We start from the raw sequence: 23,270 nt of genomic DNA, 5'->3' as shown, positions 1-23,270 counted from the left end.
GGTTATGAAATCTTCCCCATCCTCCCTACTCTCCTGACCTTGCACCCTCTGCCTTTCACCTCTTCCCAGCCATGAAGTTGTTTTTGAAAGGAAACCGTTTCCCAGATGATGCAGCCTTGATTTCTGAAGTCACGTCATGGTTGGAGGACCAACCTGGTGTGTTCTACAAAAATGGTCTCCAGAGTTGCATCAAACGAGGGAAGAAATGCATAACTCTGGGTGGTTCCTATGTAGAGAAAGACTAATAACTGTGCCAAGTTTCGTTGCTCTACTGCTATGGGAAGTGGATCAGGGGCATTACTTATTGCACGCCCCTCGTATTCTAACCGTTTTAAACTCATTAATCTCAGCTCAATATTATAGTATTAAAGTGAATACAGAAATGAAATTATATGGAGTTTTGTCTTTTTCTAGACTTTGGATTTAGTTTGTAATTTTTTATTCATAAAAAAAAGTGTTCGCTCAAATATTACCATTTCCTGATTGTTGTTTTATTTTTTTTGTTTTAAAATACATAAACCATTTTTTCGGCTACTTTTTTTAACACCAAATTCACTAATTTTTATAGTTAAATATTACCTTAAGTAGTTATTCATGATGAATTTATATATATATATATATATATATATATATATATATATATATATATATATATTGCCGGGTGTAGTTTCATATTATACCCAGTAGTATAAGAGTAAAGAGTAAAATATAAGAGTAAAGATTCTATTTAAATCATAGATTAGATTCTGCCAGATCCTACCACTCTGGATCAAAGAAAACTTAGAAACAATAACAAGGGGTGATATCATACTCCTCAAAGCTACTTTATTCGGGCCTCATTACGGAATGCAGTTTCATGCTATACAAAAGAGTTTATATTTTTAACCCTTAGATTGGATCCTGATAGGTATGATAACTTTGAGAGTAATGGCAACTAAGGGATGAAATTATAATTCAAAAATCTTCCTAAATTGGATCCTCACCATCGGATGTATATTATTGAATATTAAATCATTTAAATTTGTGCTCAAAACGGTTCACAAAGTTGACACTTAGAAGCCACATGCATGTGAGCAAAATCTAATATATAAAGTCATTTGGATTCTCAAACTTAGATCTAAATAGCATTTCATCTAACAAATCAATATTTGATTCTGACTAGCCAGTTAGTGACGGAAATTATTAGTTTGTGTCCGTTACAGAAAAAATATAAAATTCAAATATATTTCATGGATTGCATATTCTATGAAGACGAGCAATAAAGTTTACATAAAATATTAAGATAAAACTTTTTAACAAAATATTTAATTTCTACGCTTGTGGGATCACTTAACGATAACTTTGCAATATCAATAGAAAAATTGGCAAGGAAGCTCTCCCCAAACCATTCAACTGTTTACTATCATCTTCAACAGATTGTAAAAGTTCCTAATCATGGAACATGTGTGCCCTATGAATTTGTCTGCAAGTTTTAACTTGCGATTTGTGGTTACCTTCTGGCAGTTCCGTTAGACATTCCCCACTTACTATTGATTTTCAAAGAATTATAGTCCGGAGAGAACTTATGGGATGACTGTTTGCACTTTAATCTGACCTTTGAATATGCAAGCCTCACCGAACGAAGAAAAGGTCACCCTAATGAAGAGATCAGAACGAGAATGAGAGCATTGCAATCAATTATGTTCAGTTCATGTCAGAAATTGGAGAGACGCAGATTCCTCTCTTACCATTTCCTTCAAGTATGTTTCCAGTACGCAACATATGGAAGTGTACAAATATGTATTACGGGTTTTTCCTTACAAAGAATGTGGATTAAATTATATGCAGTTCTCAAAAGCTAAAATCCATTAATAGTTTTAATACAATATTTTATCATCAACTTTAACATATCTGAAATCAATCTCCTTCAATTCGCAATACAGTTTAAACATTCGTAGTAGAAAACGGATATGTTTTTTATTTTATTCTGCAGGTGGGAGGAGGAAATTTCAGGTACTGTTCTGAGTAACTTGTTCATTACTGGCTGTGTAGAATTGTTACATTATGCCTGTCGGAAGTACAAGCAACTAAAGGGCTGATAAGAAAACAAGCACTTGCCGTAGAGGAGGAAGTAGAAAACCTGTGATGGAACGACGGGGGAGGGGCGAGGAGAGGAAGTGCATTATATGTTATCTTTTCACCGAGTGCTTTTGTAAAAGACTCATTATAAACTCGGATTTTTCTAAAAACAAACTAAAAAAAACCCGTTGAACTCTGAATTGGAAACAAATGTCCAAATTAGAGTGAGTCAAATGTTAATGTAGAATGTTGACCTGCGTTAATAATATTCCGAAGAAATAAGCAATAAAAAGAAAAATGCGCAAAACCAATTCCTCCTTGTAAGTGAATAAAGGCGTGGTTAGGAGTTATAAATTTTTGCATGGCTTGACTGACACTCTCCAGCTGTGTGCAACACTTACAAGTTTCCATAATATGCTTTTTTGCTTTGTTATCAAAAGGTTATCGCAATTTGTAAATAATAACATGACATGTTAACTTATACATAATATAGACACAGTTTTTTCCCCTGTATCTTTGCGATTAATAGCTTTTTTAATAAAAGCCTTCTTTTACTTCTTTTTAACTGAAGTTTCACCCCAAACATGGCCTATTGTGGATTACGGGCCAGAAATTAAAGGGGGCGTTATGCAGCAAGATGTTTATTTACAATACATTAACATTTATGCAGTACAGTCAGGGAAACAGAAAGGAAGTTCTAAAGGCTGGGAGCTAAAGAAAACAGGCTCTTAGATTAGAATGCTCTCTGGTATCTATGGACCTCCATAATGAATTGTTGAGATTTAACTGGTTCTCGAGTTGGTTGGGTATATTTACAACAAGGAGGGGGGGGGGAACCACCAGTGCAGCAAGTTCATCGGAGCACATTCTATCGAAATACTTGTAAAACAAGCACAGGTATGCAACATTGCAACAATGGGTCAGTAACTGGATCTTAGTGAATAATAAGAGGCCTATTAGATTTTTTAGACCTTGTCTATGAGAAAGAGAATAGTGAATGGTGCACCAGTGCAGATGTGACAACAGTTCTCCATACATGGGCAGATGGTGACCTTGTAGAGATGTAAGAGACTGGTAAGTGTGAAGTTTCCTGGAATGGTAGAGTATTTCACTTTCCTTGCAGCGGCCTTAACAATGTTTTCTATGAATTGGTTTCATTTCGTATTACGTGTGAATGTTAGGCTGAGGAGTTTGAACATTGAGCTCTCGGGAAGAGTGTTATCATTCATGCAATTATCGGTGGTTGAAAAACTATACTGTTGTCATATTAACTTAAGCACTCAGCACTCGTTGCGTTTCAAACTTAATAAACTCTTTTATATAAGTTAAAATGCCAAATTTTATCTAAGTAGGTACAAGAGTAATATATCTTGCCTTTGGTAACATTTATTTATTTTTTTTATTTTATTTATTTATTTATTTTTTTTTTACATGGTAGTCACCACTTATCAAGGCCCGGAAGCCACTCGGGGATAAGGGTTATTGCGTGTACAGTAATCAATGGGATAATATCATAGTAATCGTTAGTAATGGAGATTTGATAAAAAGTCTTACTTAAGGGGGCGGTTTATCAGGAATTTGTTTATGTTGGACTTGAATACATCCAAGTTGTAGTCAGGTAGGAAGCAGACAAACGGAAGAGAATTCCACAGGCGTGCACTTCTTAGAAAGAAGCTTTGTTCATGAAATCTACGTTTTGATTTAGGCACAGATAAAGAATGGGGAAAATTATTGACAGTGGTTTCAGCTAGACGAGTGTTTATTATATATTTGTTTCTTGGCCACTTTCTTCGGTTTGTTGCTTATAATAAAACATGGATTGATTTTTTATTTGATTCAAATACTTGGCAATAGTTTCGAAAATATCCAATAAAATATATATTTTTTAAAATGAAATGCGCATTCATCTATTATACTACGTATATTTATAAATTCTCATGTTTTTTTTTTTAATAAATAAAAAATATGATTAATTTTTAATTACTACTTCTTTATATATCTATTTATTTTCATTTTAATGAGATCGAAATATCTTTTTTTTTATATATAATAGAATCAGAATGCAACATTTAGTGATGTATATTTAAAGTAAGGACAGAAACAAACATGGCATGGAACTGAAAAAAAAAAGATTCGTCATTCATTTATATATTGGAGCTAGTGTAGTATAATGACATTGCAAACAAATTAATTTAAGATAAAAACACTATTACATACGTATCATGTCGAAATAGATATAAATTATAAAAAAAATATGAAAAATGATAAAGAAGATGTGCTAGATCTTTTTTTCATACAAAAAAAAAAAATCATAGACACAGTGTTTGAACATTTTCTATTTTTTAATGGTGGATTCCAAGGAAAGCAAAGGGAGATAAATCGGTTTATCATACTGAATTATTTGCACAATCCCTCCACATAAAAATATAGGATAAAATTTAATAATACGATACATCTTATTTTTGCTTGTAATTATTTTTTTATTGGATTATTTTTTGTACATTTTGGAATTCATACTGATTTCGACATGACACGTTACCTCGTGATAATGTTTTTACTTGAAATGCATTTGTTCGAAATTCCATTATACTGCACAAGCACCGATATTTTTTTAGAGCTGATGTGACGTATTATGACGTGTCTCAACTTCCGGTTGGACATCTAGTAAATTTATGTAAGAAATGTTTTGAAATAAATACTTTTCATTATAATAATTAAAAAAAAAAAGTGAGCTCTTCTTATAAGACCGTTCTTTTGTTAAAAGGGTCGAAAACATTTTTATGGAAAACTATAAAAGCGTAATGGGCTGGAAGAAGAAAGAAATGATGGAAATTGCACACTTTAAGTGACAATGAACAGTCGCACTGTATCAGAAGAAGAATAGAAATAGAAATTTAATCAAGAGGAAAACAATTTCGAATATTGGATTACAATAAATATGACATTTCACAAGCACTTTTGTAAATGCCTATCGATTTTTTTCTTCTGATTTTCTTTTGCTTTAGTACTTTCCGCAAAGGAGTTTTAGCATGCCTGACTTTCTTGTAGAGGAATTGATTTTTCCCCCAGATGGTAATTCCAGTTTTTTCATATCGTTGCCTTTTATGTAATCATTTCAGAATCATTTATCAGATATTGTTTGAGTTTTACATTAACTCTTAATTTTTAAAATAAAATTCTTTACAGCTAAAAAGCGAAGTGGCTGACTATAGTCAAAGGCAACCCGAAGGCTCCTTTTTCATTAGCTGCTACACAGCGGTGTAGGGGAAGGCACCACTCTATTCCCAAAGCTGAAAACAAAAGACATAAAACGCAAGAAATATCAGTGCATCATCCTTTTTGTATTCTTGCAGGAGGGACCACTTAATGTTGCCAGTTGAATTGAAAGTTGGGTGCTTATTCATTTTTACTCTAAGAATAAAAATTATAATTGCACTAAACTTTATTATGTACATACCTGTTGGGTTCACAAAAAGGCTGTTCACAAAAATTTATGCAATTTTATCCAATATTTTTGTTTTATAACATAAAATTTGATCTTTAAACACTTTCTAGTCAGTATTATTCTGATGAGTGTATGATATTTGAACTCTAGTTTTATAACGAACGAGTTAAAAGGAAAGATAACCAGTGGCAAATTTCAGAAAATGGCGGACGAGACATCTTGCTGTTAAAAATGTATTTTTTCTTGTTTTAAATCTGCATAATTTTTGGTGTATTGTCTTTTTAAAAACCTAACACGTTAATACATAATACGTTTTGTGATATTTTGTTTATTTTCTTTTGACAAATAGTTTTTAATGTCAAGTAAAACTAGATAAGCAGTGAAACTTGTACTATTGGACCAACTGGATTCAATCTTGGAACAAGCAGGTCATTAGACCGTGTCGTTATCTACTTGACCAGCGTTACCTCCATCGACATGTTGACATTGCATTGATTTTTTAAACGTTTTGTGCAATGTTTTATGATTCTTTTCGAATTCTAAAGATTTGAATTGATAAGATAGTTTTAAAAGGAGATATCTAAAGAATCATAACAATAAAATAATAATTCAATAAATAATTCAATAATAAATCAATAAAAATGCATAAACTGTTATGGCAGTGAGTCGTGAAAAGTTCAATTATCTGGTCAAATGTCAAGAAAAATTCAGAAGAAAAATCATGCAATTTCTTTTTTAATTTCACTTCATTTGCTAAAAAATAATATAATTATGAATTACAATTCAAGAATAAAACCTTTTTTTTTTCTACAAATGAAAAATAAATTTTCACTGCTTATATATAAAAATGTATAGATTAAATATGGCAACGGGTATCTACCCCAAAAATTATTGAAAATTATCGAGTAGAATTTTAATTAATATATATAAATAAATTTTATTGTATTTTCTGATTCTCCATTGATTATGACTTTGTGAAATGATAGACTGACTTATCTCTCCTGTTTAAAGTATTTGTTCTCTTATCAGTAGAGATTCGGCAAAACTATGATAAAACTGATTTATATTTTTAATTAAAATTCTACTCGATGAGTTTCCCTAATTGTTTGGTGTAGATACCCACTTTAGCCTAATAAGAAATATATCAAAGAGTTTTCCTCTAAATTAATTTTGAACTGTCATATTTCACTTGCATATTTTTATATATAAGCACAAATTTCCCACTGTCTCAATTGATAATCATGAAATAACGAAATGTTCTAGAGAAAAATAGATGATTCAACACAACAGCAATGCTTACAATATGCAAGACAAAAGACGAAAACATAAAAAAAAAACGCAGATAATATTGACAAACAAAAAGCTTTATAAGAAAACAGAAGCATATAAAAGCGCATGACCATTAGAAGAAAAAAAAAATGCTTGAAATGTCTTTGCATGCAGACATATCAAATTAGAAATGTCTTTTGTGTGCTTTCAGAATTTTGATATTAGAGAAGACATGCCTGGAATAATAATAATAAAAAAAAAAAGAATTTAACTTTTCCATTCAACAACAAATTTTGTTAAAATCCACATATAAAATTGCTAATAAAACTCACAATCATTTCTCCAATCCAACCATATTTGGTATCAATAAACTTCAGAGTTGGGATGATTAATTGAAATCAGAATTGGGAATCGGAAGATACCAGAATCAGAAACATTTGAGCCAAATTTCCGATTCACAAAACGATTCTTTTAAATTTTTTTTCTTGACTATAAAAAAATGAAACAAACACACGTATTTATTCATTAGAAGTTGTTTATTTAAGAATGGTTTTCTAAATAGTAACATTATTATGGAGAAACTCATTCTTGGTATGGGGATGGGCTTTGTTAACTATTCTGTTCCTACACTATTTTCTTCTTTTGCATATCAATTGTCAACACTTTAATTATTTATGAAAATTTCAACTTACATTACCGATGAAGTAAAGCAAATCAGCTTTGTTTAAAAAAAAAAATCTTATTTCACAATTTTCAATCAATTACAAGGTAAACATTTCAGAAAAATATTTAGAAAGATTTGCTTTTATAAAATATAACTCCATTTGGACAATTTTAAAAAGCATCAAATCTCTAAAAAATTATAAATTTTAAAAGAATCGAAATTGGAATCAGTACTTGTATCAGAATCGGACATTTAGAAAAGAATCGGTAATTGTATTGGAATTGGGGAAAATTTTGGAATCATCCCATCACTAGTCTTATTTTCAACCAAGTTTCATTTTTGGAGGTTCAGCAGTTTCTGTTTTATTGTGATTCAATTATATGCAGGGATACTTTCCACACAATGGAAGGTGTGATGCTGAGTGGGCTTTACACTCATAGGACTTTATATGTGGGATTACCTCAAAGATAACGTCTATGAAAACAATCCCAAGACAATTTCTAAACTAAAAAAAGATGTCATAGCAAAAGTCAATCATATCAAAGTGTGCTTTCAGCACAGAGGTGCACATTTGGAGCATATCATTGAATAGCAATGAAACAAAGACTGTTGGACATTTATTATTGAAACTTGGTGGACGAAGCAGATATAAAGTGAAATATATTTGTATTAAATATGGTTGTATTGCAGAAAGGATTTTGAATTTTATTGACAATTCCATGGGTGTTTGGCATTCTATACTAACAGTAAAATATAATGCCCTTTTCATTTTGTGAAGCAGGAACTTTTTTCAGCATTGATATGATTTAAATGAGAAAAGCACAAGAAAAATGTGTTAAAATAAAACATTCATTTGCTAAACACTGAACTAAGAACTAAAATTGGTTAGCAATGTAAAAATAAAAGCCAAAAAGCCACGGCACTAAACACATACTACGACGAAGCAGCAAGCAACAGAGGTGAATGAGTTCAAAATAAGGGACTAAGGACTAATCCAAAATAAGTACCGTGGATGCAGCTGCTAAGGCATTCTCCTGGGCTTTCTTTCTTCGATTCAGACGACCACGGAAGCCAGCCTGAAGTTTTTTAGTAGCAGCGGCAACATCAGGGTCAGTGAGGTCAATGTCAACTTCTTCTGCTTCTGTTGGTTGGGGTGTTGCTGCAGTGGTGGAGGCGGCTTTCATCTCAGCAGGTACCACTTCCTTCTTTACTTCAGTACCATCAGCAGTGGATCCATCCTCATTCTTATCGGTTTTGTCGCCTTCACTGACAGATCCACTATGCTCCCTGACTTTCTCTGCAGTCTGCTCGGTTGGTTTCATATCTATCACCTCTTTTACTTTTTCCTCCTCCTCTTCCTCCTTCTCTTTCACCTCGCTCACTTCTTCGTAGTCTCCCTTCTGTACACCTCCACTCGAGATCGTCGGTGAACCGCCGACGGCTGAACTGTCTTTTTTTTCTACGTGAGCTTTTTCGCTGCTAGCAATCGTCTCTTTCTCTTCACTTTCTTCTTCTTTGCTTATCGTCTGCTTCCTTTTTGATTTCAAATGTCCTCGGAAAGAGGCTTGGATTTTTTGAGCTGCTGCCTCGACCTCTGGGTCAGTTAAATCGATATCAATTTCCTCTGGCTCAGTTTTCACGTCTTCTTTCTTCTCAACTGGTTCAGGATGCTGCTCCTCGTCAGTTGAAGAAGGTATCACCTAAAGGGTTAGTATAGAACATGATGCTCAAATAAAATTTTAATTAAAAACAGAAAGCTGCGATGGGACAAATAATTGTTTAGTTAATTGGAAAAGGAATTATCTTTCAAGGTAATTGCCTGAGAGCATACATTTAATGAGCATGCAATAAACACATGATTAAAATAAATTCATGGCAGCAAATTCAAACAATTACATAAAGTAAATTAAGTAGAAACTAGAAAAGAGCGAAAGTGGAATAGAAAAATCAAGAGAACATTCAAGAGATTTTATTCACTTTTTAATGAAATCTTATTTTCTCTTGTTAGTGTTAAGTAATTCTTTGTTAATTTAAGGAATTGTTACATTTTTTTTAAACAATTAAAAGAAGCAAAAATGCAATCTCTAGATTTGGATGTGTTTTTAACAATAATCCATACAAAGTTTCAATTCAGCACGCATAAAAATTATTCAAATAAAAATGAGTGGCTTTTAAGCCCCCCCCCCCCCGCCAAAAAAGAAAAGAAAAGATCATTCCTGTCTAATAATTATAAACAATAAAGAATCAACATATTTGTAAGGAATAATCAACAGTCAAATGCAGGAAAACTCAAAATAAAAATCAAAACGTTTTTTTATTGTTGAATCCGAAATCCTTTTTTTTTTACTATAAAATAATATATGATATTAGTGAGATATTTATTAATCCATGTTGGATAGGTACTGAACATAATAACAAAATAAAACAAAAAGATTATACAAGGTGTCTGTAATAGATGGACGGACTCACACACCAGCAGCACTATCATCATCAGTTTAATGCTCGTTTTACATATTGTCATGTGTTGGATGGCTTTTAGAAATGGATTTCCAAACTAACCTATCTCTGACCAAGTCTTTATTTATCCCTCTTTCTCTCAAATGTATCCTTATCATTTCCTCCTATGTTTTGTTTGAATTTCCTCTGCTACATCACCTGTTCAACATTTACTAATCCAAGATTCTTTCAATTTGGAACAAACCAATGAAATCTCCTTTTCTATAAACATCTTCTGCATTTAATCTTCCTCTGAGATCATGAAATCCGAGTGTGTCTTTAATATTCATATTACACATCCATCATATCATTCTTGTATCATTTTTCACCATGCATAACATGTTCTCAACTCTCACTAGTCAGGTTTCACTTCCATACATCATCACACTACGGACACATGTCTGATAGACTCTTCCATTGGTCAACAGTAGTAACACTATGCTGGTTAATAATGACACAATTTCCTTGAACTTACTTCATCCACTCTTAACTATTGTAATCATACCAGCACCAGCTCTTCCTTGTGCTCCAATGATATCATCAACAACTAATATACTTTCTCTACATCCACCCTTCTCTAATTGCCCCCCTCCTCCCTGACCTGAACCCACTGGACTACTTAATTTGGTCATACGTTGAGAACATCACCAACATGACCTCCAACAACACAAAAGCCAGCCTGATAGCTGCCATCCGCCAAGTATTCGCCAAGATCCCACTGGCACTTGTGGAAAAGGCATGCTTCCAGTTCCAGACCTGTATCGAGTGGTTATTGAGACTGAAGGCGGCTACATTGAATAGATGTCAGCTCTACTACATAATCAAATTACCTGAATTGACTTTTTCAATAAAATTTTTAAAATAAAGCTGTAGTATTCCTTCCTTTAGGGCGATAAATTTATCGTTCCACCCTATATATATATATATATATATATATATATATATATATAATACTAAAACTCTGTCGTTCTTGGTTGTTTGCTTGTTTGCTGTCGCACTATCCTCCTCCTACTACTACTACTACTACGCCTCCTCTTCTTGCTACTACTATTACTTCTCCTCTTTACAACTACTACTACGCCTCCTCTTCCTCCTCTTACTACTACTACTACTACTACTACTACTACTACTACGCCTCCTCTTCCTTATCCTACTATTACTACTACTGGTTGACATGTATTTTCCCTACTACTACTCTACTACTTCTACTACTACTAATGAAGAAGAAGAAAATTGAAATAATGTATTTCCCCTCAGATCATGCCTAAATGCAAAGTTACAAGACCATAAGTGGCTGATAAAAATCCAAGCTGTGATGCAGGACCAAGCAAACCAAAAAGAAGAAGAACTGAAACTGAAGAAGAAAAAGAAATCCACCTCCAACGACAAAGAGAAAGGGACAGGCGAAGAAGAAATGCTGAAACACAGGAAGAAAGGCAGCAGCATCTAAGAAGTCAGAGAGAAAGACAGAGGAAAAATAGAAATGAAGAGACACAGGACCAGCGAGAACAGCGCCTCAGCAGTCAGAGAGAAAGAGACAGCCGAAATAGAAATGAAGAGACAGAGGACCAGCGAGAAGAACGCCTCAACAGTCAGAGAGAAAGAAGCAGGTGAAATAGAAATGAAGAGATGGAGGAGCATCAAGAAGAGCGCCTCAACCGTCAGAGGGAAAGACATCGGCGAAATAGAAATGAAGAGATACTAGAGGAGCGAGAAGAACGCATAAGCAGTCAGAGAGAAAGAGATAGGCAAAGCAGAAATGAAGAGACATTTGAAGAGAGAGAGCAGCACCTGAATAGTCAGTGAGAAAGAGATAGGCAAAATAAAATTGAAGAAACATTAGGGCACAGAGAGCAGCACCTCAACAGTCAAAGAGAAATGCAGAGATACAATAGAAGTGAAGGAACAGAAGCAGAAAGAGTCGAGTGATTACATCATCAGAATATGAGAAACAATTTGAGGTTGATGCAAAATCTCTCTGCAGATGTTGGCCACATGACCAAGATTTGTCCCCACTGCAGAGCTCATCTTTTTCATGGAGAAACTGCAAATTTTTGCTGTATGAAAGGTAAAGTTCAGTTACAAAATCTTCATCCTTTGCCTCCTGAGATACATCATTTATTCAGCAGTGATGAACCCATTGCTAATGAATTTAGGAATATAACTGTCTTTTTCAAATGACTTCTTTTGCAGCAAAGGAAATCAGTCATAGAAATGGTTGGAATCCTTCTGTTGTGATCCAAGGCCAGGTTCATCATTATATTGGATCACTTATCCCTGACCCTGAAGAACAAGCTCAGTACATTCAGATATATTTTTTGGATTCATAAGACAGCATTGCAATTAGATTGAAAATATTGCAAAATGTTACCATTCAACGCAACATTGTTGAATTATTGGAAAACATTCTAAGACAGCACAATCAATAGATCTTAACACTGAGGCTAAAGATGAAATAAAAAAACCTTCCTAATGCAACAATTGAAATCGATCCTGATAAGAGGCCAACTCAAGAGCATGAGGTTCAATAAGCAAGTTGCCAACGAGGTGGTTATCATCATTCAAAATAATAATGAGCCACGTTCATCCTCACGGCACATTGTTCTTACACACAGAGGAGGACAACTGCAAACTATATCTGAATCCCACCGATTGTATGACCCTCTTCAGTATGTCCTGTTCTTTCCATCTGGAGAAGACGGTTGGCACCAACAGATGCAAATGACCAATAAAAAAAAAAAACTAACTGCAATGCATTACTATGCCCATCGAATTATGGTTCATGAAAATTAATTTAATCATCTTTTAAGAGGTGGACGTTGGTTGCAACAGTTTTTGTTTGATATGGCTGCAAAAATTGAGGCTGAGAGGTTGAATTATATTCGACTGAACCAATCCACTCTCAGATGTACCACCTACAAAGGTTTTGTTGATGCACTAAATGATGATGATGATTTTAGCAATGTTGGAAGGAGAATCATTCTATCTTCAACATTCATTGGAGGACCAAGATACATGATGGAACGGTGTCAAGATGTATGTATGACGTTAAGGAAATGCTACATTTTTTATCACCATAACATGCAACCCTAACTGGCCAGAAATAAAGGAGCATTTGTTTTTGAATCAACAACCCAATGACAGACCAGATTTGATAGCTCGTGTGTTTGACCTAAAGAGAAAAAATTTCATAAAGTACTTGACTGGTACCCAAGGTCTGTTTGGCAAATGTATTGCTTATGTTCTCAGTGTTGAATATCAGAAGCGAGGTCTTCTGCACTTGCATTGTTTATTATGGATGGATGAAAACTCGAAACCAAGATCACAAGAATATGACAGATTTGTGCAAGTTGAGATTCCTAACCCCAATGAAGACTTTCAGGGGCATCAGTTGGTACTGCAGCACATGATCCATGGCCCATATTGCACTAACAAGCCACCATGTTGGAAGGACGGACGGTGTAGCAAGAGATATCCTAAGCATTATAGTGTGCATACAAGGTGTGGAGAGGATTTTTATCCCATTTACTGATGCCGATCTCCTGAAATGGGTGGACATCATGGACATAAAGAAAGGAGGCCACGCCAAAATATTACAAATGAATGGGTTGTTCCTCATAATTTGCAGTTACTAAAAATCTTCAACTGTCACTTAAATGTTGAAATATGCTCTTCTGTGCACTCAATAAAATATGTCATTAAATACACAATGAAGGGCAGTGACCAACTTTGTTTTGGAGTAAACCGTGAGGATGAAGTGGCACAGTACTTAACTGATAGGTATATTGGTCCATCGGAGGCTGTTTCTACTATTCTTGGCTTTCCTATTTATAATAGAGAACCTGCTGTGATTCGTCTCCAAGTACATCTTCCTGAGCAGCAACAGGTATTCTACCAAGAAAATGAAACATCCAACACAATAACAATATGACCAAGACTACACTCACGGAATTCTTTGATCTTTGTGTCCGTGATCCTTTTGCAAAAACACTATACTATGTTGACATTCCACGATTCTATGTGTGGAATAATAAAAGATGGCAAAGAAGAAAAGCAGGAATGAGAGTACAACCGCATCCTCACATATTTGAAGCAAACATCATAGGACGTGTATACACAGTTTCTCCTAACAGTGGCGACTTGTACTATATGAGGTTACTGCTTCATCATGTTACAGGACCAGTGTCTTTTGATGAACTTAAAACAGTCCATGGTGTAATATTGCCTTCATTCAAAGATGTATGCAGAGAGAAAGGATTGCTGCATGATGATGCTCACTGGCAGCACACGATGGAAAAGGCGGAAAGAACAAGATTTCCCAGAGCCATGAGAGATTTATTTGTTGTGCTCCTTGTGAATTGTGAAATCAACAACCCAATTGATCTTTGAGAAAGATTTAAGGACTCAATGTCAGAGGAATCCATCATCTGGAGCAAAGAACATTGTATGATCATACCTTATTAATAAATGGAAAGCATTATAATCAAGCCCTCTCATATCTGCAAGAAAAGCTTGACACATTTGGTAAAAATCTGCAGCAGTTCAACTTACCAGCACCACAAAACCTACATGCTCATCACGTTGTCAACAACAGAGAATTCCTCTTTGAACAGCAGTACAACACAGATGAGCAAAGAGAGTTTGTGGAAGAAAAGGAACCTTTGTTTAATCCTAAACAAAGGAATGTGTATGAATTTATTTGTGACTGCTTAAACAGAGATATTGGAAAATTGATCTTCATAGATGCTCCAGGAGGCACCGGAAAAACCTTTCTCAACAACCTAATTCTTGCTAAAGTGAGAAGCAGTGGTGATATTGCCCTTTCTGTGCCATCATCTGGTATAGCCGCAACATTGATGCCTGGAGGGAGAACAGCACATTCAAGGTTCAAAATTCCTCTTACTATCAAAGATAATGATTTATGTAATATTGCCAGAAATTCAGATACTGCAAATTTGCTCAGAAATACCAAGATTATTGTGTGGGACGAGTGTCCAATGATGAGGAGAGAGAGCTTTGAAGCAGTGGATCGAACTGCAGGATGTTTGCAAAAATAATACTCCTTTTGGAGGGATTTTAACCGTCTGCAGTGGTGACTTCTGGCAACTCCTCCTTGTAGTAAAAAGAGGCAATGATGCAGATGTTGAAAATGCTTGCATAGAAAAAATCCTACTTGTGGCGCAAGTTCAGGAAATTTGATTGGACTTATGTATTCATGATTTTTAATAGATGTTGGAGAAGATAAACTCCAGAAGAATAACAATGGTGAAATTGAACTCCCCAAAGATATGGTTTTACCTTTTAGGAGAATCGAAGACAGTATTGATTTCATATATTCTTCATTTGAGAATTCTGCTGAACTCTTTTCTAAAAATTGTGTTTTAGTGCCAGTGAACGAATCTGTTAGAAACATCAATTCCATCTGCATCAGACGTTTCTCTGGAAACATGAAGGAATAGTGTTCATTCAATTCTGTATGTGATGGCACAATGCAACTCATTTACCTATAGAGTTCCTTGACTCTTTGGAGATGTCAGGCTTACCGCCTCATAAACTGGAGCTGAAAAAAGGGTCTCCTATTATGATGATGAGAAACTTGGATCCTCCACATCTGTGCAATGGTACACGATTGATAATCGAGGAGTTGCATAAAAATTTATTAGTAGGAAAAATTATTACATCTGCATTTAAAGATGAAATAGTCCTCATTCCAAGAGTAAAATTCATATTATCAGAAAATGACGGAATACCACTACAACGCATGCAATTCCCAGTTCAGTCATGTTTTGCCATGACTATTCATAAAGCACAAGGGCAAATAATGGACAATGTTTTGATTTACTTAGAGATGCCGGTATTTCAGCACGGGCAGTTATATGTAGCACTAAGCAGAGGGAGGAGAAAAGAAAATGTCCAAGTGTTCCTTAAGAATGCACCTTTTGCTAAAAATATTGTAAATACAAATGTTCTAAGTTAGTATTATGAGGAAGCATTCCTTCCATTAATGTTCTTTTGTTTGTTTTGTAAAAGAAATGGATTTTTCACTTTATATGTTATGTATCTTTTAAAATTTTCTTTGGGTGTATATATCTTAAAACTTTCTGTTGTTCATTGTTTAAAATATAAAATAATACTTTATACGTTATGTTTGTTTTTAAACTATTTTATTGTGTATATGTCTTGAATTGTTCATTTTATTATCTTTTATAAAACTTTTATTATTATTATTATTATTATTATTATTAAAACAAAATGAACGTCTATTCATTATGAAATAGCATCCCTCCTATAAGGCGTAACAAGCCAACAGGCCTACTACTTGCAGTGCAAGTAGTTAATTTTATTCACAAAATCTATCCCACTACCCCAACAATCCATAAATGGCATTTTTCACCCCAGATTTTTTTTTTAAAATATGCTTTTTGAGTATATGCCTGGAATCATGTTAAAAATAATATATCGGTAGCTTTAGCCATATAAGAAATATTTGTTTTTATAACTTTGTTAAAGAAAAACATTATATATATATATATATATATATATATATATATATATATATATATATATATATATATATATATATGGGCCAACAACCAGCAGTCGTATCAATCACGTTTATTGGATTTATTAAATGTTGTTATAATTTCTCAACACTGAGTGACCCAACGGGTCACGGGTTGTCTAGTATAATATAAAGCTGAACGTGTGTGTGTGTGTGTGTGTCTAGTCACGAATAGACTCCTATATGGTTAACTATTGTAGAAAACTGATCACATATAATGATAGAAGATGTATCGAGACACAGGAATGGGTATGTTTGATCTGGCAGAACGGTGGTTCATTAAAATTGTGGGGTCGGCGTTCGTGCCTGGTCCACAAAATATGGAAATAAAAAATTAAAAACAATTTTTTTTTGATATAGATGTACATAATAATACTTTGATAAGTATGTTTTAACCTAAAAAGGGATGGTATAATAAAATGTGGGATCTGCGTTTGCGCCTGGCCTCCATAGAATGGAAATAGGCACAAACTTTAATAAAGACTTTTCATATCTATCTGCGTAAGTATACTTTGATAATTATGTTTCAGTTTGAAGAAATATGGTATAATAAAAGTATGGGATGTTCGTTCGTGCCTGACCTCCATAGAATGTAAATATGTCACAAAGTTTAACATGGTTTTTTAATATAGATCCACAGAATATTGTGATAAGTGTTTCAGTGTGAACAGGTATGGTATAATAAATTATGGGGCTTATCTATTTTATTTTTACTTTCATCATATTTTGCTTTGGTTTTAATACCACTTAATTCGAAGCTATCTCTTTACAACCCTTCCTTTTCATAACCTATCATAATTTCATAAATCAGAGTCCATTTTCTGTAGGCTGTTTTTGAACCCAGTCAACGACGGGTACTTTTGGTAGTATATATATATATATATATATATATATATATATATATATATATATATATACTAGCATGGGTGCCCGGCGTTGTCCGGGTGTTTGGAGGTGTGTGTTGAGCAAAAAAAAAAGTGGTAGTAGGAAGGCAGGCTCGAACCCGTACCACGAAAGAGGAAAAGAACGAGGAAAAAAATGTGCCGTCTTTGCTGTTACAACCACCGCCAAACCGGAAGTGATGTAGGTTTAAATTAAGGCTAGACAATCGAAAAGAGGGCTGACTTTTGACAATATCGGCGAAAAAAGCAACCCCTCCCTATAGAAAAGTACTCAGTTGAGGATGAAGAAATTAATGTTTTTAGCCAATTTTTCGGTATTTTTCGTCTGAAGGGTCGAGCTTCAAAACAATACTGATCTTGTGAAAATTCGTCGCCTCTGTCGAAAGTTTTAGGTAGATATGCAAACATACATACATATATATATATATATATTGGTAGCTCAAATTTTCGACCCAAACCGATTAAAAAGCTTGCTCTGTCTCTGAATACCCTTTATGTAAAATTTCAAATGTTTAGACCAGAAACTGTCTGAGTAATGTGGTAGAGACCGCAGAAGCAATTTTTTTTTTAACTTTGACTCCTATTATGACCCCTTAACATTTATTATTTTGGGCTCAAATCAAGTTATTAAGCTAGATCCATGTCCAGGGAACCTATATCTAAAATTTCAATTGTTGATACCGAAAATTGGCGGAGGGGTTCTCAAAGGTCAGATCGTTGAACTTTGACTCCTTAACAGCCAAATTTCTGTCCGAAAACGGATTACAAAGATTTTCCCAAATCCCAAGTGGCTTTATATCAAATTTCGAGTCTGTAGACAGACAGACAGACAGACAGACAGACAGAATTCACTTTTATAGATATATAGATTTCAGAGCAGACTTTCTTGTTAACAGTCTTAATTTTAAAGTAGAATATCAAGTGACCCATTTAGGTTACATGAGAAAAAGTTTAAAATATTACACGGGGTGTCTGGAAAATCAATAACATATAAGTCTGAGATTATGTTCCATCTATGTAAAAGATCTTCTTTGTGTTTGCATTGGTTTGCAATAGCACTCCATTGCTAATCTAATTTCCTTTGTGGTTCATTTCTTTCTCCGCATGGTCTTTAGTGTCTGCTAGTTAGTTTGTTTACTTTTATTCAATCTGCTGTATTCTGTACCTGAACTAAGAAAGGCCAACATTCACAGGATGTCTTCCATGTTGACTATCAAAGGAGTCCCTGCTGATCATGATCCTCAGATCTCTTTCGTTTGAACCTCATATTTGTTTACGTTATTTTTTCATAGTTTTGTTAGTGTATGCGGCAACACCAGACTGAAGCTTATTTTACCCGTTAACTTGTCACGGATAGTGTATCTCATACGTAGAAGCAGTTCACTATTACACACATCGTACATGTCAGATGTTTACAACAAAGAATGTTGATCAATATTTGTTTCAGTGGCCTCTAACCAAAAAAAAAAAAAAAAATTTCTTTTAATCTTAAAGCGTTTCTGGGCTTATGTTTATGAGAACACTTCATTATTGAACATATAGGACATAAGTATGAAGTTATGCCAACTGTGGAACAAAACTAGCATTTTCAACGGTTAATTTAAACATTTTTGGATCGCTGAACTTTATCTAAAGCTAACGCTATTTTTGATAGTTCGCACTGAAGATGGACGCTTTTAGCGGATAAGTTGTTTAATTGTGATATGTATTCTGTTTTATTAGATGCAAATGTTAATATTATTTATATTTATTTCAGTTTTTAATTCATATTTTTTATTTGATTGCTTTATATAATAGATTTTCTCGTCCATGAATGTACTCATTATATCTAGCAAGTTGATTTTAAATGTAGCATAAATAGATTCGACAATTCTATTTATTTTCAGTTAGTGAGAGAGGAATATATCGCCATACTTTCCCTTAAACACGTGAATTGGACTTATATTAAGTACAATACTTAATATTATCATCATTTTTTTCTTAATGGAGAGTACACAATGCATTGTGAATGCGTTATTGGCAGCTCCCATTACTCTCACTTCTCCTAATTTATCCCCAAGTCCTCATTTCAATGAGTGGTTTTTCTGCCAAAGGGAGAAGAAAAAGCTGTATTCTAGGTTGGCAGTATTTTGCATGAACAGTCACCAGAGATGTCGGAAATTTTTTGTTTCTATGTCTATCCTTGTAGCCTTGCACCAATAAGGGTGCTGGAGTTAAACGTTTTAATGGCTGATGTTATCCGCTGATAGTCAGGGACCCGAACCTTGGATTAACCACTAAGGAGGCTGTAATTGTAAATAGTGGGTAATTGCTATGGCTTTACCTTATCATGTGTTACAAAAAAAAAACATTTCTTCGTTTCTTTTTCTCTCTTATTTTTCCTCTCTGCCCTGCTCTAAGTAAGTCTGCCGACCTTTTCCATAAATCCCAAAACTCCATCATAAAAAGTTTCCTGAAACATTAAATGGTTAAACCCAAATCTCCAACTTCCAACATAGACCCCCACTACCATGTCTCCTCCTCCAACATTAGAGGTCTACGTTCCAACCTTCCAGAGTTTGAAACCCAATTACAAGAGACTAAACCAGACCTATCATTCCTAAGTGAAACTGACCGACTATTTTCCTAGTTGAGTTTGCAATTAAAGGATACTCTAACTTAACATCCAAATCTGACTCCCAAGATCGCCATGGGCATGGAATATGTGCCTACTGTAAAGATGGCCTTCCATGTGGTAGGAATATCTCCAGAGAAGATCCTAAATTACCCTATATGTGCTTCAGATTTTCAAATTTTTTTTTGTGCAGGCATTTACAATTGTTGTATGTTATTACTATACATACTATGAGATATCTAACCAATTTTTATGATTTTAGGCTCAAATGAACAGCTACAGCAGGAACTGGAATACATCTTACTAAAGCCTGATTGTCACAGCTGGTGAATTTCAAAAATGTAATCTGGATGTGAGGGCACTTTAGAAGAACGATATGCAATAAAACTTTGTTTTAAACTTGGAAAAAATGCCACAGAAACATATGGAATGATTCAGACTGCTTTTGGGCCATATTCCATGAATTGAGCATCAGATTTTCAGTGGCATAAGAGATTCAAGGAAGAAAGGGAGTCTGTGAGGAATGATGAGATGTGTGGGAGGAGTAAAGAAGTCAGAAAATACGAGTTGATTGGCCAAATATAGAATTTCGTGGATAAGGACAGTTGTGTGTCTATAGAGACAATAAGTGCACAGTTTGATGTCAGTGTGGGAACTGTACACACAATCATTCACAAGGAACTGAAGATGTGGAAGATTTGTGCAAAGTTTGTCCCAAGGGTGCGCCATCCTTATCACAGACTATTTGACCAAGATGGGCATCACCCTCCCTATATTCCAGACCTTGCTCCCTGTAACTTTTGGTTATTCCCTAAGCTCAAATAAAACCTTATAGGCTGTCGTTATGAGACAATTGAAGAGATGAAATAGGTTGTGACAAGGGTCATTGACATACTCACACAAGAGAACTTTGATGGGGCCTTCCAGAATTTGTTGGAATAATACAACAAGTGTATTACAATCAGAGGAGATTACTTTGAAAGGGACTAAAGTTTCATGCATGTACTATCAATAAAAGTGCCCATACGAAAAAAAATCTAGAAACTTATTGAAGGTACCTTGTATCATTCTCTCTACATAACACATATTCCCAACATCACCACACTGCATACACATGCCTGATAAACTCTTCCCGATAAAGCTCTGCTGGTTGATAATGACAGAAGAACAATCTTACAGAGAATTTAAAAAAATAGAAAGAAAAACATTTTTAAAAACTTTTTCTAATAATATGTTACACCAATAATTCTTTCTTTTTTTCTCTATCAACATATAGTAATTTATGAAAATTTTTAAAAATGTCAAAATAGATTAATAGTTTTTTGTTTTGTAAGCATTCAATTTTCCTTGGTAAATATTAAAATAATAAATCTATCTTATATCTAGATATCTCTTGATTTCTATGATTCAGGTGATTTCAGGTGATGTGTGTGTGTGTGAAAAACATATATGAGATTAATGAACAGAAAATTGTTTTACAGGAAGCTCTATTGAACAAAGGCGACATTTTATATTTCTTAAATGATAAGAGACAGTAATCATTTGAGTTGGAAATAATGCCAGCTTCCACATGACAATTACAAGAAAACATTGGCAATTTAGTAAAAAAAAAAAAAAAAAAAATAGAGAATGGAGAATAAAAAGAAGGATGAAGTAGACAGAGTCGTTGTGCAAAACAAATCATATGAATAATCATGGACTTCAAAGTCAGATTCTAATTGAGTTTTATACATAACGAGAGGAAATGTACAGTTATTTTTGACAATTTGCAGTAGCAATTAGACTTTCTATTAATTTCCCATCAAACCTATGATACGAATATCATAATGAATCAACGCCATTTTTCATACACCTACCATCTTCTTCTTTTTCTAATATACAAAGTAAAGACAGTCTATCTTTCCTTTGTCATCGATAGCTTTTTTCCTACAAATATTTGATTTTTGTACATCAGTTTTTCTTGTGAGTTGTTGCAGCATGTTGTTAAAAAGAATAAAATACAATTCGATTTAATTTTTTCCAGAAAATACTTTCTTCATGTTGGAATTATTTTTAAATATCCGTTATTAAAAAAAAATAACTTCACTTTATCGTTTCTTTGTCATCGATAGTTTTCTTTCGACAAAATCAGTATTTGATTTTGTTGCATCAGTTTTTCTTGTGGATCGTGGCAGCATGCTTTTAAAAAGAATAAAATGTTAATTTGATTTAATCCCTTCCAGTGAATACTTTGTCTATGTCAGAATTCTTTTCAAATGTCAACCATCTTTAAAAACAAAATGTAATTCTGTATTCGTCCATATTGAATTATTTCTTAAAAAAAAATGTTTTGAACAAAAAAATCAAACAAAAATAAATAAAAATATGCATATTAAAAACAGAAAAATAAGACAATTACAAGTTAATACACTCCCGGGTAACGCGTGATAGGTACAGGTATTTCTTCGTTATTCTTTAATTTAACTCACGTCAAAAACATTGAAGTCCTCATTTTCCTTTTGAGGTCAATTAAAGCAAAAAATAAAATTTAAAAAATACAATGATATTAAATTTATGTCTGTTCATATTATATGGGATTAGTTCGACTCAAATCTCTTATTTTAAAAAGAATAAATGCATTACTACAAAATTTTTTAATCTCTTTTCCATTTTCCTTTGATTAGAATTGAAAGTGTCAAATATTTTACCAAGATGAAATCAATAAATTTGATGAAATTTGTAGATAATCATAACATTGTTTAAAAGCACACAAGCATGTTCTGTAATTTTATTATTCTCTAACATATACTTTTACAATTGGAAACATTAAAATATAATTTACGATTTCATTATATAATAAAATGCTAATTACTTAAATGAAACAATTTAAACATTTTTATTAGAATGACGAGAAGAACGCAAAAAAATATACTTTAAGTCAATTAAAAGAAACAAATAAATTTCTCAAAAAAAAAAAACAATCCCAAAACATTAAGAATAAATCCACAAAAGAATAAAAAAAAAAAAACAAAGAAATATTTTCTATATGATATTTCGATGAATAAAGTATATTATTTGTACTTTTCAGACAACTATCCACATCTTAGTTTTATTGATTTGTAACCCCTGACATTCTTCAATTGGATCTTTTCACAATTGAAATCTTTCTAATCGAATTTGTACTATTTGAATTATTTAGACTCTGTTTTCATAAGGAGTGTTATTTTCACAACGTTTTAGCCGATATAACCTCTAACCTTTTTCAGGTGTATCTTGTCGAA

The 23,270-nt window shown here is 33.5% G+C and overlaps 1 protein-coding gene across 11 annotated transcripts in view; it reads right to left on the bottom strand.

The window, feature by feature from the left end:
• The window catches only part of LOC145277764 (uncharacterized), a 513,076-nt gene that overhangs the window by 89,059 nt on the left and 400,747 nt on the right, over positions 1–23,270 (bottom strand). For 9 of the 11 annotated variants that reach the window (XM_080129496.1, XM_080129499.1, XM_080129500.1 and 6 more), the window contains one exon: positions 8,444–9,136. The exons of the other annotated variants lie outside the window; for them this stretch is intronic. In XM_080129496.1, coding sequence (XP_079985622.1) covers positions 8,444–9,136 — 693 coding nt within the window. The remainder of the gene's footprint in view (positions 1–8,443; positions 9,137–23,270) is intronic. 11 annotated transcript variants of the gene reach the window in all.

Source organism: Euprymna scolopes, chromosome 6, assembly GCF_053919585.1.
Source record: "Euprymna scolopes isolate OS-2025 chromosome 6, ASM5391958v1, whole genome shotgun sequence".
NCBI lineage: Eukaryota > Metazoa > Mollusca > Cephalopoda > Sepiida > Sepiolidae > Euprymna > Euprymna scolopes.
The sequence above is the reverse complement of the archived record's forward strand: the minus strand, read 5'-3'. Positions and strand labels throughout refer to the sequence as shown.